Raw genomic sequence first — 16,239 nt, 5'->3', positions numbered from 1 at the left:
ATTTCAGAATATTGATCTAAAGAACGATAAAATTATAAATGTATTGTTGTAAGTAAGCCACTGTATTTGTGATAATTTGTCAGACCACCAATTGAAAAGGCACTCACGTTTAAGAATTATTGATTAATGTATTCAATGAGCTTTAAGATTATAACTACATATGTTTAAATTTAAGTGTAAATATAAAAATGACTATAGATAGAAGTAAATTCTTCCTAAAGTTGCAGGCTCACATAATTTTGACATTGTTTTAATTTTAACAGCGGCAATTTACATTTCCTTTTTTTTCTTCAATTTTTATTTACTTTTGGCTGCGTTGGGTCTTCGCTGCCGCGGGCTGCGCGTGGGCTTTCTCTAGTTGCGGTGATCGGGGGCTACGCTTTGTTGCGGTGCGCGGGCTTCTCATTGCGGTGGCTTCTCTTGTTGCAGAGCACGCAGGTTTCGGTAGTTGTGGCTCACGGGCTCTAGAGTTCAGGCTCAGGCTCAGTAGTTGTGGTGCACGGGCTTGGTTGCTCCGTGTAGGATCTTACAGGACCGGGGCTCGAACCCGTGTCTCCTGAAGTGAGAGACGGATTCTTAACCACTGAGCCACGAGGGAAGTCCCCTATGTTTCCTTTTCTGCTAGTGTGTCTAGGGTGTCTGATTTTAACAGCAGAAAGTCTAATTTCATGGAGCAGCACTTTGTTCATTCATTATAGTATTATTACTTCTGATTATAATACTATATCACAAAGCTTGTCTTCATTATATGTAAAGTGTAGGAGTAATGGGAAAATTTACCTCATAATGTCCATAAATAACTTCATGAATTGCAAATCAAATTGTGATATTTGCTTTCATTGTAACTACTGCATTTGTTTAGACAAAACTGTCAATGAGTTGGTTTCAGTAATATCCTTTTTTGTTTGTTTTTTGTTTTGTTTTTGGCCGTACCACGAGGCTTCTGGGATCTTTATTCCCCGACCAGGGATTGAACCAGGGGTCAAGGCAGTTGGAAGCGTGGATACCTAACCATTGGACAGCCTGGGAACTCCTATAACATTCTCTTTCTCTCTTTTTTTTTTAAATAAATTTATTTTATTTTATTTTTGGCTGCTTTGGGTCTTCACTGCTGCACGCGGGCTTTTCTCTGGTTGTGGCGAGGGGGACTACTCTTCGTTGCAGTGCGCGGGCTTCTTATTGTGGTGGCTTTTCTTGTTGCAGAGCACGGGCTCTAGTAGTTGTGACATACGGGCTCAGTAGTTGTGGCTCGCGGGCTCTGGAGCGTAGGCTCAGTAGTTGTGGTGCACTGGCTTAGTTGCTCCGAGGCATGTGAGATCTTCCCGGACCAGGGCTCTAACCCGTGTCCCCTGCATTTGGCAGGCGGATTTCCTAACCACTGCGCCACCAGGGAAGCCCAACATTCTCATTTTTAAAGTAAGGAACAGAGGCTGTGAGAACCAAAGATTATTTACCTCACAGAACTCAAATTCCAACCAATGTCTTCTGATGCAATTTTCTTTCAAAGATGTCTAGATAGAATTCAAAAACACTTCACATGTACAGATTTCTCAACACTTTAGGAAGTATTTTTGCATGAATTACCTCCTCTCCCAGCACTAGGCTACATTCCTTTTCTTGGTGCATTTCTTATTCATCTTTCATGATGTGTCCCGAATCAGCCAAAAAGGAAGACATGGTTAGGCTAGGAGATGAAGCTCCGGATCCCAAAGGCCTGCATGCTGCACTCCAATTCGACTCACTTCTTTTGTCTCCTGGAATAAATGCTTTACCTACCTGGGAGAACTGATGGTGATAAACCCTTCCGAGATCGAGAGTACGGAAAATGTATGATCATCAAAGTGCCTGATGCTGAAACGAAGCGAAATAAGCAAAAGGTTTAAATCAAGGGAGACTTGACACCATGCATTAGTCAGTGTCCAGTCAGGAAAAGAGAAAACTCTTGGTTATTTTTACAAAGAGAATTTAATAAAAGTTGCACAGGTTTTGGAAGGAAGAGCAAAACCCGAGCTGAAGTGTTTCAGAAACAACTGAAACTGGACCACATATAGGGGTCTGGGCACACTGGAGAAGGCAGAGGTACTAGAATGTCGAAGTTTGGAGCGGAGGCCGGGTGGACGTAAGGCTCTGAATTCTGTGGGGTGGGGCATGATTCTGGGAGTGTAGGATCCATTCTGGGGAAAGGGCCGGAGGAAGCTGGGAACTGAAACCAATTCCTGGTACCAGAGCGCCAAACCATGGCTAGGATGGAAGAGTTCCCTTTCCTAATCCCACCCAGCCAGCCTCCCTTGCTTTCGTAATTGAAAATAAGGCGTGGTGGACAGAAACTCTTGGCTTTTTTAGTATAGAATATAGGAAGGTTTGGGAAAGAGGTGAAACAGAAAGAGCCTGTTTTAATAAGCACAAGGGCTTCTCTATACATAGGCTTATTTGCAGAAACAACTCAGCCAACTCCAGTATCTAACTGCGTTTAGATAACATGCCCAAAACGGGCAACAAGAGGGAATCACAACTCCTCACATGAAAATGTAAGTGGCTCTGAAAAGAGCCTTTGTTTTAACAGAACCTATAAACATTTACTTGGAGCTGGTGTACTTGGTGACAGCCTTGGTGCCCTCAGACACAGCGTGCTTGGCCAGCTCCCCGGGCAGCAGCAGGCGCACGGCCGTCTGGATCTCCCTGGACGTGATGGTCGAGCGCTTGTTATAATGCGCCAGGCGCGACGCCTCGCCCGCAATGCGCTCGAAGATGTCGTTGACGAACGAATTCATGATGCCCATAGCCTTAGACGAGATGCCGGTGTCCGGGTGGACCTGCTTCAGCACCTTGTACACATACACGGAATAGCTCTCCTTGCGGCTGCGCTTGCGCTTTTTACCATCTTTCTTCTGGGCTTTGGTCACCGCCTTCTTGGAACCCTTCTTCGGGGCAAGAGCAGACTTAGCCGGTTCAGGCATACTTGCTGAATTCGAAACGCACACTAAACTATGATTCTCATATGCCTGCTTACGTCTAGAATCTCGTCTTTTATAGGCGACCTATGCAAATAAGGTGTTCAAGAATATCCAGAACTGATTTGATAATGCATTAGTGACGAGATTATGTAAATTTACTTGCATCACGTCTCCTTTCTTATTGGTTGTCTAGTAAAAAGACGATTTTAACCAATCCTACCTCGCATTTGACAATTCCACCCAGCTCTATAACTGTCATCTTGTTGCTCCTTATAGAACATTTCTTTTTCGCTTTTCTTGTGGCTGGTTTTCCCCTGCTAGCACTCAGTATGTCTGGGCGCGGGAAGCAAGGAGGCAAAGCTCGCGCCAAGGCTAAGACCCGGTCATCGCGAGCCGGACTCCAGTTCCCCGTGGGCCGAGTGCACCGCCTGCTCCGAAAGGGCAACTACTCCGAGCGGGTCGGTGCCGGGGCCCCCGTGTACCTGGCGGCGGTGCTGGAGTACCTAACGGCTGAGATCCTGGAGCTGGCGGGCAACGCGGCCCGCGACAACAAGAAGACGCGTATCATCCCGCGCCACCTGCAGCTGGCCATCCGCAACGACGAGGAGCTCAACAAGCTCCTGGGTCGCGTGACCATCGCTCAGGGTGGCGTCCTGCCCAACATCCAGGCTGTGCTGCTGCCTAAGAAGACCGAGAGCCACCACAAGGCCAAGGGCAAGTGAAACGTTTAGCAGTTCTTCAGTACCCGTTCCGAAAATCAAAGGCTCTTTTCAGAGCCACCCACTTTTCTCCCGGAAAGCGCTGAAATACTTCGTAAGTGTAGGAGACGTGTTCAAGTCTTAATGTGTAGTTCCGCTTAATTTTGTTTATATTAGGCTGTTAAAAGTTTTGCGTTTAAAAATGGGAAACCGCTCCCATGTTTGCCACAAAGGGGCTAAATTGTTAGCCGTTGGTCACATTTTATGCACCATAAATTCTTAGAAAAATTCATGAAACTAGCTTTCTGCCATCCCTTTAACTGAAAAGATGCAATACGTTTGTAAACTCACATAAAGAACCCCTGTTAAGGGAATTCTGTGTCAGGACATAAATTAGGGCTTTTAGGTTTGGATAACGTATATGTATGTAAATGACAGGATACAGACCATAATGCCTCATGTTGAGTGGTGGTTTTGCATGTACACGAGGTATATACATTATTACATATAATGTATAGTCAAACGAACTTGGTGTCAAAAAGTAAAATATGAATAAAATAAATGAGAGAACAAAGGAGGAATAGCTGACCAATGACATGTCTGGGCGGGCTTTTTAAATTCTGCGAATGACGGCATTATTAGTGAGAATTGTTTAGTCCATAGGTCGTTTCTCCTTTCAGAAAAATTCAATGAATGAAGTACACTAAAATCTCTACTAAGTGAAACCTTACTGTTATGGACTCAATTCAAAGTGGACTATAAACTTGAAATAAAATTTCGATAACTCATTTAATCTTTAATGGAATCCAACCGTATTTCTCCTAAAGGCAACGTGAGAACCAATTAGATCACAGCGCGGGAACTAGGAATCAGACTGATCTGCACCCATACATAAGGTCAGAACCGGCACCAGCACCACACTACTCTCCAGCCAGTTTCCTTTTCTGTTATCGTCATGGCTCGTACAAAGCAGACCGCTCGCAAGTCCACCGGCGGCAAGGCACCGCGCAAGCAGCTGGCCACCAAGGCGGCCCGCAAGAGCGCGCCGGCCACGGGCGGCGTGAAGAAGCCGCACCGCTACCGGCCCGGCACGGTGGCCCTGCGCGAGATCCGCCGCTACCAGAAGTCCACGGAGCTGCTGATCCGCAAGCTGCCGTTCCAGCGCCTGGTGCGCGAGATCGCGCAGGACTTCAAGACCGACCTGCGCTTCCAGAGCTCGGCCGTGATGGCGCTGCAGGAGGCGTGCGAGGCCTACCTGGTGGGGCTCTTCGAGGACACCAACCTGTGTGCCATCCACGCCAAGCGCGTCACCATCATGCCCAAGGACATCCAGCTCGCCCGCCGCATCCGCGGGGAGAGGGCGTAACCCAAGGCTATTGCTTACTCTGAACTGAAAAAGGCTCTTTTTAGAGCCACCTACTTTGTCGATAAGAACTGTTGTAATGCTTTTCCTTATTTTACCTCCCTAGGCAGTTAATAAACAACAATCGGAAGAAAAACCTCTCTGTACTCTTTTTTTTTCTGCCTTATAGCAGGATATAAATTCTGTACTGGAGACTGCACAGGCTGTTCAGACCAGAGAGGCTCCAGAGGACTCTTAACAAACCTCGCTGTTAGTTTCCTCCCATATATTTACCTTCTCACAGTTTGCTGCCCTTAGAAGCCTAAAAGTGCTTTTCTTTGTCCTGTCATTTCTCTACAAATCTAGTCTTTGTTGAAGATGCTATGTAAGCTGGAGTTATAAGCCACCTCTTTGGATTACTTTCTCCTGGGTCTCTGCTACTGTATGTATGAAATATACATGTTAATAAACCTGTTTATTTTTCCTTTGCTAATCTGTGTTTTGTTACAGGGGTCCCAGCTGAGAACCAAGATGTACAGCGGGAAAGTTCTCGACCACCACCACCACCACCCGCCCTCCACCTGGGAAAAAGAAAGAAGATTGAATTAAAATCAAACGAGCAAATTTAGCTGGAAAAGGTTTATTGTCCTATGGTACAATTATATTATTACCTTTACGTTATCTTTTCTACTGGAAAGAAATAATAGTCACCTCTAATAGACAAAAATCATTGAAATTTTCAATATCCTATAAATTAGCATCTAAATTCATAGACACTTCACAGATATTAGACCCTAATAAATAGTTAAACAGAAACGCCTTCCCGTAGAATAACTAAAAAACACTTGGGCAGGCTTTTTAGACTATGTTCTCATATGACAACAAAACGAAATTCAGTCGGTTCCTTTACCTTAATTTGACATTTATATATATCTTAACAGATTTCAGAGCTGTTCTGTAGTGACCAGAGCCTTTCCTTTATCCTCAGTGAGCCCATGCCTTATAAATTTCCACCTTCCTGTATGCTGCTTACCAATGATGATTTGCCATGATGTTGAGTGACAAGTGTTCAATTTCCCAGGCCTAAAGGAAAAGGTGAAAAGAACCAGCACCTCTCCTAAATCCCCCTTTATTTCCAATCAAGTCACAATTACATGATATCTCACTTACATTTTTTTTCAAAAAGGCAAAATCATGATTCAGCAAATAAAAATGAGAATGTGTCAAAGAACTTCACTTTTCAATAAATGAACCAACAGGTAAATGTTCAAAGAACATTTAAGAAATTAGGATATTTACAGAAAATGTAACAAAGAAATGTTAGAACAGGATTGTTAAATTAGTTTAAAATAAAATTATTTTATTATCCAATAGGTCATAAATCTTCTACTGGATAGAAATTATTTGCCTCTCTGCCAGTTAAGTAACTTCACTAATTTTGGTACCTACAGTCAATAGTAAATAGTTAGATGGTCTAAGTACATTTTTATAGAATCCTTGTGTGGCCTATAACCTTGTATATTGGACATCATGGCCCCTCCCTTTTTCCTTACTTCCAAGTCTCAGACAATTTTTCTCACACTGAGGCAGGAGATAGATGAGCCCCAGGCTGAGCAACTGGAGTTTGTCGCCTGTGGCCAGATACTCCAAGACAAAGGTAATAGCTGGAGCAGAGAAGAGCTGAGTCGTGCCCAGATAAAAGATAAAGAGACCACATATACCTCATTCTCAAGGTCAAGGAAACCTTCCAGACTACACATGCGCAGAAACACTCCTTGGAGGTCAAATAAGGAGGGGGCACCACCCCATAGTAAGTGATGTCAACCTACCCATAAGCCTCTTTGCTAGAATCCATCTTGGCTAAGAGATGCAGGAGCACACGTGGCAGGACCCTGAGATAATCCAAATACGACTTAGAACCAAGAAAAGCAAGATGATTGGTCAAAAGAAACCTGGAAGAGATGCCCCATATAAGTGATTTAAACTACTGCAAGCACTCAACATTCTGAGTTCACCCAGGTGTACCTATTGAGAAATGGAATATTTCCTGCCATATCAGTAAACAAAGGATGTCACAGCAGAGCTTGTAGCCCTCCAGTGTGAGCTGGTGAGCCCTGAGGGAACTTAGGAAGGAAAGAATACCTGCCATCTAGCAGCCATCAGACTGCAGCCACTCCATACAGTGAGCCCTGAGGAAACTCAGGATGTGAAAATACAGGATACTGGCCCCAGACAGCTGAGGTGCATATCAAAGGAATGAGTTCGGTGAGCCCAGACTCTTGCATCTTCCCATACATAGAAAAGAGCTAAATTCCTTAATTTGAGATATCTAGTTTCCTTTAATTAACAATAATCTTTTGATGTTCCTGACTACCTGCCCTTTGTTGCAAAATGTCTATAAAACCTGGCTCTCCCCTAGCCTCCTAGGAGCAGTTCTCTCAGGGTTACTTGAGATGCTGGCCTCCCAGGCTTTTAAGTCCTAAAAATCTCCACCGGATAAAACATAACTCTCAATTTTTAGGTTGTGAATAATTTTTTAAGTCCACACTATTCACAAGTACTCTTTTTCCTCCTCATAAACACTTTAGTTGTTTCACTACTTTCCATCTCTTTGTGGGAATTCATTTCTGCAAAGCCAGGGGGCCAGGGGCCTTGTCACTGGCCACTGTCCCTGGTGGTCTGGTGGCTAGGATTCAGCACTCTCACTACCGTGGCCTGACTTCAGTCTCTAGCCCAGGAACTGAAATCCTGCAGGCTGAGGCCACCCAAGATCAACACAGTGAATCGTTACCAAAAAAAAAAAAGAAATATATATATATATATATATATATATATATATATATATACACACACACACACACATATGTATGTATATAAATATATATATAAACTTTCAAGATAAATTTCTATGACACACCATGGTGTAACTCCTTGACATTCTTATTTTACTCATGCATCAAATAATGGACACTTTAACTTTTTATTCTTTCTAGACTCCAAAGTAATTTACGTGATTTTTTAACCTCATTCTCTCTTAGTCTTTACCTACTTTCCAGGAATAGTAAATTGTTTTCTGGCCTTCCTTCTTTTAAGGAAACGCTTTTGTACTTCTACTAAATGATTTATTTTCTTCTTTTGTTTTATAAAACCACTGAGTGCACAATCTATCAAACAATCTATCAATCAAAGAACACTCATTGCTTTCATAATCAGTTCTGAATGTTCCCTCTCAAGAAACACACTTTTGGGGAAAAAAAAATAAGCATAAATTTTCAGGTACTCTCCATTTCCTGATATTCTGCCCTCGAAGAATTCTAAGGTCAACAATTTTTCTAGTATTCATCTTTTCTTGCCTTGATAAGTAATGGTTTATTCCACAAGGCTGCCTTAGTTCTCTAATGTGATTTTATTTTTAAATTTATTTTTGCAATGCTTCATTCTAGTTGAGACGTGTATCTGTAATTGGGTTTCTTAGAAATACATTGAACGTCCACTGTGTTCCAAAGCCCATGATAGCAAGGTTGGATACAGATCAAGAAACAGAGAGGGAAAAGGAAAAATTCTAGAGCACCACTGACCAAAGAAAACAATGCAAGGCAAACATTTAATGAAAAAATTTTCAGTAGCCACATTTTAAAAAGCAAAGAGATGCAATATTTTAAATAATACATTGCATTTAACCCAAAACATCCAAGATATGTTCATTTCAACATGTAATAAATATAGAGATATTATTAATGCAATATCTTACATTCTTTTTTTCAATCTAAATCTACCAAATTGGGTTTATATTTTAGTCAATCTGACACTAATTTTTTTTACTGGAAATGATTTGTATTTAAATTCCATACAGTTTATTGTTTAAAATTAAGTTCACATGCCCAGGTTGTTCAAACATACCTAAAAATTTCCAATAACTGAAATGGAGTATCAGCCTTTAAATTTAAATTAAGTAAAATTAAGTAAAATTAAAAATTCTGCTCCTCAGCAACATCAATGCCATTCCAAAAAAATATTTTTTCATATATATATGAATATATTATATATATCATATATAATAACGGCTCAAAAGTTATTCCTGACTACTTTATCAGACAATACAGTCTTAGGCGGAATTGTGTTCGGAGCGTGGAGATGGCATTGGAGACTGCTGGTTAAATTGGGGGAGTTATATAAATTTAAATGTAATGATGTAAGTTTAGCACTGACTTCTTAAATAAAAAGTTTCCTCACAAAAAGATATGGAGATTAGGAAAGCAACTGAACATAGGCCCAGATGGCAAAATACCAGATTGAGAGATTTAAGAATATTGGCGAGAAAGTCAATCTTTGGAGCATGAAGATGGAATTTCCGCAGGTAATTACAGTAGTCCTCAATGACTGTGTTGAGCATTTGACCAGAAATTTACTTTTTGATTTTCAGAACACCTTTGTGATGTCGGGGTTAACATTTCCATTCTACAAATGAAGAAAACAAAGTAAAAATAAGAAAACACCTGCCACAAAACCGGTCCTGGACGTCAGAAGGTGAAAGATAGCAAATACTGAGGGCACAAGCAATGGAGTCATACCTCCCAAAAACAAACACGCCAGCGGGAAAGCCTTGTTGCCCGATGGATTTCAGAAATTTCCTCGCTCCCTAAGACAAGTTTACCACCATAATTATTTCACCTTCATTTAAAGTATACAAAAATGCTTCTCTGCGGGTTTCCCTGGTGGCGCAGTGGTTGGGGTCCGCCTACCGATGCGGGAGACGCGGGTTCGTGCCCCGGTCCGGGAGGGTCCCGCGTGCCGCGGAGCGGCTGGGCCCGTGGGCCATGGCCGCTGGGCCTGCGCGTACGGAGCCTGTGCTCCGAAACGGGAGAGGCCACAACAGTGAGAGGCCCGTGTACCGCAAAAAAAAAAAAAAAAAAAAAAATGCTTCTCTGGGAAGAGAGAACCCAGGGACTCGTTTGCATTTCAGATATGCGTTTAAAATGAGAGGCAATGTATAATTTCGGTTAATGACTTGGCCTAAATATCCAAACTTGAAAAACAGATGCTGGCTTAATAGGCACAATTATTTCATTCCCTTGATAAACAAGAGAATTTTTTTAAATGCCCTTAAACAGAACGTGTTAAACTGAATTCTGAGAATGAGCAGACAAAGCAATCTTCTCTTTTCGGCTCCGCCCCACTGACTCTTGGGCATGGTGGGCGGGGATAAATTAGCTTACGAACTAACCCCACCCCCTACCCACCCTCATTTGTAGTTTTCAAAAAGGTCCGCTTCCGGATTTTAAATAGGAATTTCGGTGTGCTCTCCCTGTTTGTGAGTACAGTACTTCATCTAGTCTTAGTGATGTCTGGACGTGGCAAAGGCGGGAAGGGCTTGGGTAAAGGAGGCGCCAAGCGCCACCGCAAAGTCCTGCGGGATAACATTCAAGGGATCACAAAACCTGCAATCCGTCGCCTGGCTCGTCGCGGTGGAGTAAAGCGCATCTCAGGTCTTATTTATGAGGAGACCCGCGGGGTTCTGAAAGTGTTTCTGGAGAACGTAATTCGGGACGCGGTCACCTATACCGAGCACGCCAAGCGCAAGACTGTCACGGCCATGGACGTGGTCTACGCGCTCAAGCGCCAGGGACGCACTCTCTACGGATTTGGCGGTTAAGTCGGCACCCACAAACTAATTTTCTGTAGCAATGCCCAAGGCCCTTTTCAGGGCCACCTAACTACTCGCTTGAAAGAGCTTGTTACCCTGAACTGGTGTTTTCAGGTTTTTTTGTAAGGAACTTGAGTTCCGAAGTTTGTTAGATTTTTGGGGTGCAGTTGCTTTAATGCAGCTCATGTTTGCTTAGGTTTGAGTGCATCAAACGTTTACACCGTGTTGCAGTTTTAATGCCACACGATGGCTTTTCCAGTGTAGAACCCTTAAGCGTCCCCCATTGTTTGAATAGCACTTCTGATTCTTAGGAATTCTCGGTCTTGCAAAATTAACCAGTGAACTTTAAGATTTTACTAATTTATTAGATTTTCCGAAACACGGAATTACTGTTTGACAGTAAGCTATGAATAGTGTTGAGGGACAAATATAGGTAATGCCTTATTGGCCTGCTCAAATCTCACTCAAAACTTTAGTAAATTTTAAATATTCAGCCCCTAGTAGGGCAACTCAAGGGACAAGGTATAATGAAAGAAGCTAAGACTGAACTGTAGAGAGTGAAGGCACTCATGAGGAGGCCCAGGTGGCACATGGGCTGTTTCTTCTCTCCCTTAAAAGCATTTATATTTGGATTATATAAACTGATTACCAGATGTTTTTTAATCTACAAAGAATTTGGGATTTGTCTCCTGCCTTTTCAAATCTATTCCCTGGTAGTCTGTAATAAAGCAACAACTTTAATTCATCTCAAGAACCCTCAGGTTTCTTTTCTCAACTATAATGTCAGAAACCGAGCTACATGGACATCTAGCCCTGTGCTGGGACTCCGCCACACCAAAGGTTTTCTCATGTTGTCAGTATTTGCAAAGGAAAAGGGGAAAGAAGTCCCCAAAGTATAAATGAACAAATTCTGTGTCTTGGCTTCAAAAGAAAGTCACTGGCAGAGGCCTGTTTAAAAGGACTTCAAGGTATTAGGTGCCTTTTCCTTACATAGGTTTCCTGCCTGCAGGCCATTTGAACCAATCCCAGTACTGTGGCGGCAGGGGTGTGGGGAGGGGATTGGGAAAGAAGGAGCAATTGTTAGTTAACTGTCTTTTGGTCCTGCTGGGTTCTGTGATGGTCTCTTAAGGTGGCCCCCAGGATTTCCCCTCTTGAGGTTCACTCTTGTGTGATGAAGTCCCTTGAGTGTGGATGTGACCTGTGACTTGCTTTTAACCATCAAAACAGGTGACCATAGGTGACAGGATGTAAAAAATTTTGTGTATATGACTATGTTATCTAGGATTGTAACATCCTTGACTCTTACATGATGGTTTTGGTGAATCAAGTATCCCTGTTGTCAGGCCCAAATGACAAGAAACTCACAGGGCTATTTAGGAACTGAGGGACGACTTCAACTAACAGCCCATAAGGGCTTCAAGCCAACAGCCAACAAGAAAATAAGACCCTCAGTCTTAAAACTACGAAGAACCAACCAGTAAATTAGTTTGGAAGTGGATATTTCCCCAAACATCCAAGAGACCTCAGTCCTGCATAACACCTCAATAGCATCCTCACAGAGGACCCAGCTAAACCCTGCCCAGACCCACAGAACCTGTGAGATAATACATGTGTGTTGTCTGAAGCTAGAAATTTCAAGGCAATCTGTTATGCAGCAATAAAGACAGCCAACACATTTGGCATCTTCATCAATCCATGTCATCGAAAATAACAGATATGATGAACTGAAACTTCAATCTTTATCTAAAGGAAGACCTACATTTAAAAAAAAAAACTTTAATGTGAACAACATTGTTTCACAACTATGTGAACCTCTACTCACACACCCAATACTGACCTGGCACATACATTGGTAGTGTCTTGCTGGCCGCCCAAATACCAACTCTATAAGCCGTGAAAAGTACTAAAAGCAATTTATCAGTCATTTTGCTTTCAGCAATACAGAAACTATCAAAATATTAACTCAGGAAAACTGTACATTTCATTCCATATTCTCTGTTCTCCCTGCACTTGTACATCTTCTCTTACTCCTGTTTTTTGTTTCTTCTTTTTTTTTTTCCTCCTGTGTAAATGAATACAGAACCTAACATTGACTGAAGGCGAGGAATACAAAAATGAAATATAAAATAAAAATTAGTCAAATTGAGGACTTCAGACCCCACTTCAGCACCATGTAGGGTTGATTATATAAATAATAGCCTCAAGACAAAATAAAGTGAAAATCTTTTCTTTTTAATGCAAATTTGAAAATTCACCTTTGAAAGCGTATACTTGTAGTTGAGATTAAACTCTGAGGCTCCAGTAAATACCCCAGGCCTAGTCCAGTATATACTGTATAACTGAGATTCCGACCCTTTGTAAAGTACGAACACCTTCTCATGAGTTAATATTTGTTAAGCACATAAAATTATTTTGTTGTAACATGAGCATTATATTTAAAACAAGGAACCCAAATACAAGTACTAGCATTACACAACTTTAAGTCCACAGATACTCTAAAATTTTCAATCTAAGCAGTGACTGGCTACAAGAACAATTTAAAGATTTTAAGAAATAAAAACACAAAACCCAGAATACTACAACTTTCTACTGGTTCCTACAACACACATTTCAAATTCTTTGCTGCACTGAAGAACAAAAATTCAAATAAACCTCTCATACTGCAATACTGTTTCCTGCACTTTAAAGAATGACTGTAAAAAAAAAAGAAAAAAACATGTTTTAAAAATACTGACAAATCTTGATATTATAGCTCTCAATATGCAAAAAAGAGTGGTTCTAAAAAGAACCATTGAGAAATGCTAGAGGCATAGAAAAATTTACTTGGAGATGGTGTACTTGGTGACAGCCTTGGTGCCCTCGGACACGGCGTGCTTGGCCAGCACCCCGGGCAGCAGCAGGCCCACGGCCTTCTGAATCTCCCTGAATGTGATGGACAAGTGCTTGTTTTAAAGCTCCAGGAGCGACGCCTCGCCCGAGATGCAAAGATGTTATTGACAAACGAGTTCATGATGCCCATGGCCTTGGACGAGATGCTGGGGTCCGAGTGGACCTACTTGCAGCACTTTACCGACATAGATAAAGATAGAATAGCTCTCCTTATGGCCGCACTTGCGTTTCTTGCCATTTTTCTTCTGAACCTGAGTCACTGCCTTTTTGGAGCCGTTTTTTGACTTGGGACAGAGTTAGCCGGCTCTGGCATGGTAAACAAAGTAAGCAAAATTGGGGGATTAAAAGAACGAGAACAAAAGGAACATCGCGAGTGGTTATATCAAGGATATACAAACGAACACTCACAAAGCTAAACTTTGATTGGACAAAAGCTGACCAATAGGTTACTAGTATGTAAACTAGGATTCAAAAACTCCCTTTTTTATTGGATCAAAAACGAACACTTTTGTATATTCCTATAGGTTGATTTACAGCACTGTTATGAGACTATAAATTCATTCACACAAAACAATCAATTTCTTTTTAATTAAATGAAAGTCTTCGCGTTTGGATGCGGAAACCAGGTAAGGAAATCCTGTTATCTAGTCCAGTCCAGTCCTGACCGCAGCTCTGTCGGGTTTGTCCGGGACACCTTGGGACCCTCGGAAGGAGTCCCGAAATGCCGGCCCATTGCAGTGTTATCAAGAAAGACTCGATCGCCGCCATCTTTTTTAAGGTTCCACATTGCAAAGCTTTTCATGACGGCTCTCACCGTTAGACCCAAGGTGACATTTAAAAAATGCATCAAAACCAAACAACAGAGCCAAATTACCAGTCGTTTTGTTGTTTGTTTCTTTTTTTTTTTGCGGGCCTCTCACTGTTGTGGCCTCTCCCGTTTCGGAGCACAGGCTCCGGACGCGCAGGCCCAGCGGCCATGGCTCACGGGCGCAGCCGCTCCGCGGCATGTGAGATCCTCCCGAACCGGGGCATGAACCCGTGTTCCCTGCATCGGCAGGCGTACTCTCAACCACTAGCGCCACCAGGGAAGCCCCAAATTACCCGTTTTGAGTCAAACACACTAAAGATCCAGGGATTCCAGGATATTGGGATTTTGCTGCGTGTCCCCTGAATAATACAAAATTCCTTACATCTTAGCAGTATTTCCTAGAAGGCCATGTTACAGTGAACTAGATGTTTACGGTCAATGTGGAATAAGATTCATGAGATGCTTAGACGATGGATTTTTAAATAGGGGGAAGGTCTGGGACTAAGATCCGATGAAAACGGGTTAACTGCAGAAAATGGCGGGTGTCTAAAGTCTAAACTTTTCCGAACACATTCTATTTTGTATATCCAAACAGGAAAAAAGTTGAAGAATATTAAATGAGTAATGTGTTTTTGGACAATACTTTGAGTGTGTGGGTATTATCGATAAAACAACTCGGAAAAAAAAAATTTTTTTAAGGGGCTGGGAAGATGTCTGCTAATTGAAATTCACCAATCCCAAACTTTCACCTAATGGATAAACCAATCCTAAATCGCTCGGAGCACTTCCGGAATTTAGCGGCGGATGACTAACAGGAATTGCCCACAATCCAATCAGAGTGATTCTGTTCCTGTATAAATATAGAAGCAAATCTACCAGTTTAGCCTCTTTATTTTGGAGATAAGTAATGGCGCGTACAAAGCAAACTGCTCGTAAGTCGACCGGCGGCAAGGCGCCGCGCAAACAGCTGGCCACCAAGGCGGCCCGCAAGAGCGCGCCGGCCACGGGCGGCGTGAAGAAGCCGCACCGCTACCGGCCCGGCACGGTGGCCCTGCGCGAGATCCGCCGCTACCAGAAGTCCACGGAGCTGCTGATCCGCAAGCTGCCGTTCCAGCGCCTGGTGCGCGAGATCGCGCAGGACTTCAAGACCGACCTGCGCTTCCAGAGCTCGGCCGTGATGGCGCTGCAGGAGGCGTGCGAGGCCTACCTGGTGGGGCTCTTCGAGGACACCAACCTGTGTGCCATCCACGCCAAGCGCGTCACCATCATGCCCAAGGACATCCAGCTTGCCCGCCGCATCCGCGGCGAGAGAGCATAAATTATTATTGCCAACAAGTGCCAACTTAAAACCCAAAGGCTCTTTTCAGAGCCACCTATAATTTCACTTTGAGGAGCTGTATCACAAGGGAGTAGAAAATCACCCCGACCCTCACCAAGGCAAGGCTGGAGGAGGGCAGAACTCCCTTCTCCCCCAAGTATTCCATGTACCAACCCCAGGAAAGGACGGTCACCCCTGCACACTCTGTCTTCCATATAAGAACAGGACATTGATTCCTGATGCTACTTTTCCTCTGCAATCCTTAAAGTTATTTGAGAAACAGCCAGGGGAAAATAGGTGATATATAAATGTTTTTATCCTCTTAACCCCTAAAAGAGAAATAAACCTCCCATGTGAAGATATCCTTATCCCAGTATGAGAATAGAAAGTATCCTTAATAGAATTTGGGAATTCAACACTAAGAAAGCTGTATAAGCAAACTTCATTTGTCTGCTACCCCAAGTACAAGCCATATATGTGTGTGTGTGTGTGTGTGTGTGTGTGTATACATATATATATATATATATATATATATATAGCCTGCTTTGGTTACTTCGGTGGTCTCATTTCTGAATGACCTCTGTGC

General features: G+C 42.7%; 4 protein-coding genes and 1 pseudogene across 4 annotated transcripts; 3 read left to right on the top strand and 2 right to left on the bottom strand.

The window, feature by feature from the left end:
• Window positions 1-1,817: 1,817 nt before the first annotated feature.
• LOC101278572 (histone H2B type 1-C/E/F/G/I-like) lies at window positions 1,818-3,165 on the bottom strand. Its single transcript, XM_033434733.2, has one exon. It carries the CDS (start codon window positions 2,955-2,957, stop codon window positions 2,577-2,579), a length of 381 nt encoding a protein of 126 aa, XP_033290624.1. The 5' UTR covers window positions 2,958-3,165; the 3' UTR covers window positions 1,818-2,576.
• A 15-nt stretch (window positions 3,166-3,180) lies between these two features.
• LOC101279061 (histone H2A type 1-B) lies at window positions 3,181-3,681 on the top strand. The gene has a single exon (XM_004273486.4). The coding sequence runs from the start codon at window positions 3,284-3,286 to the stop codon at window positions 3,674-3,676; it is 393 nt and encodes a 130-aa protein (XP_004273534.1). The 5' UTR covers window positions 3,181-3,283; the 3' UTR covers window positions 3,677-3,681.
• A 914-nt stretch (window positions 3,682-4,595) lies between these two features.
• On the top strand, window positions 4,596-15,703 carry LOC101279568 (uncharacterized). The gene is made up of 6 exons (XM_049716163.1): window positions 4,596-5,014; window positions 5,122-5,158; window positions 6,555-6,651; window positions 10,247-10,642; window positions 13,468-13,782; window positions 15,241-15,703. Exons 1-6 carry the CDS (start codon window positions 4,608-4,610, stop codon window positions 15,651-15,653), a joined length of 1,665 nt encoding a protein of 554 aa, XP_049572120.1. The 5' UTR covers window positions 4,596-4,607; the 3' UTR covers window positions 15,654-15,703.
• Window positions 10,319-11,015, top strand: LOC101277922 (histone H4). The gene has a single exon (XM_004273481.4). It carries the CDS (start codon window positions 10,336-10,338, stop codon window positions 10,645-10,647), a length of 312 nt encoding a protein of 103 aa, XP_004273529.1. The 5' UTR covers window positions 10,319-10,335; the 3' UTR covers window positions 10,648-11,015.
• LOC117202670 (histone H2B type 2-E-like) lies at window positions 12,066-14,370 on the bottom strand (annotated as a pseudogene).
• Window positions 15,704-16,239: the final 536 nt, after the last annotated feature.

Source organism: Orcinus orca, chromosome 10 (assembly GCF_937001465.1).
Source record: "Orcinus orca chromosome 10, mOrcOrc1.1, whole genome shotgun sequence".
NCBI lineage: Eukaryota > Metazoa > Chordata > Mammalia > Artiodactyla > Delphinidae > Orcinus > Orcinus orca.
This window is presented reverse-complemented; position numbering and strand designations above follow the sequence as displayed.

Bases quoted from the DNA above. Each gene is read 5' to 3' on its own strand.
- LOC101278572 (XM_033434733.2), bottom strand. From the start codon at position 2,957: ATGCCTGAACCGGCTAAGTCTGCTCTTGCCCCGAAGAAGGGTTCCAAG.
- LOC101279061 (XM_004273486.4), top strand. From the start codon at position 3,284: ATGTCTGGGCGCGGGAAGCAAGGAGGCAAAGCTCGCGCCAAGGCTAAG.
- LOC101279568 (XM_049716163.1), top strand. From the start codon at position 4,608: ATGGCTCGTACAAAGCAGACCGCTCGCAAGTCCACCGGCGGCAAGGCA. The intron at 6,652-10,246 runs GTAATAGCTGGA...CCTCATTTGTAG, and splicing joins CCAGATACTCCAAGACAAAG to TTTTCAAAAAGGTCCGCTTC. The intron at 10,643-13,467 runs GTTAAGTCGGCA...ATTTACTTGGAG, and splicing joins CACTCTCTACGGATTTGGCG to ATGGTGTACTTGGTGACAGC.
- LOC101277922 (XM_004273481.4), top strand. From the start codon at position 10,336: ATGTCTGGACGTGGCAAAGGCGGGAAGGGCTTGGGTAAAGGAGGCGCC.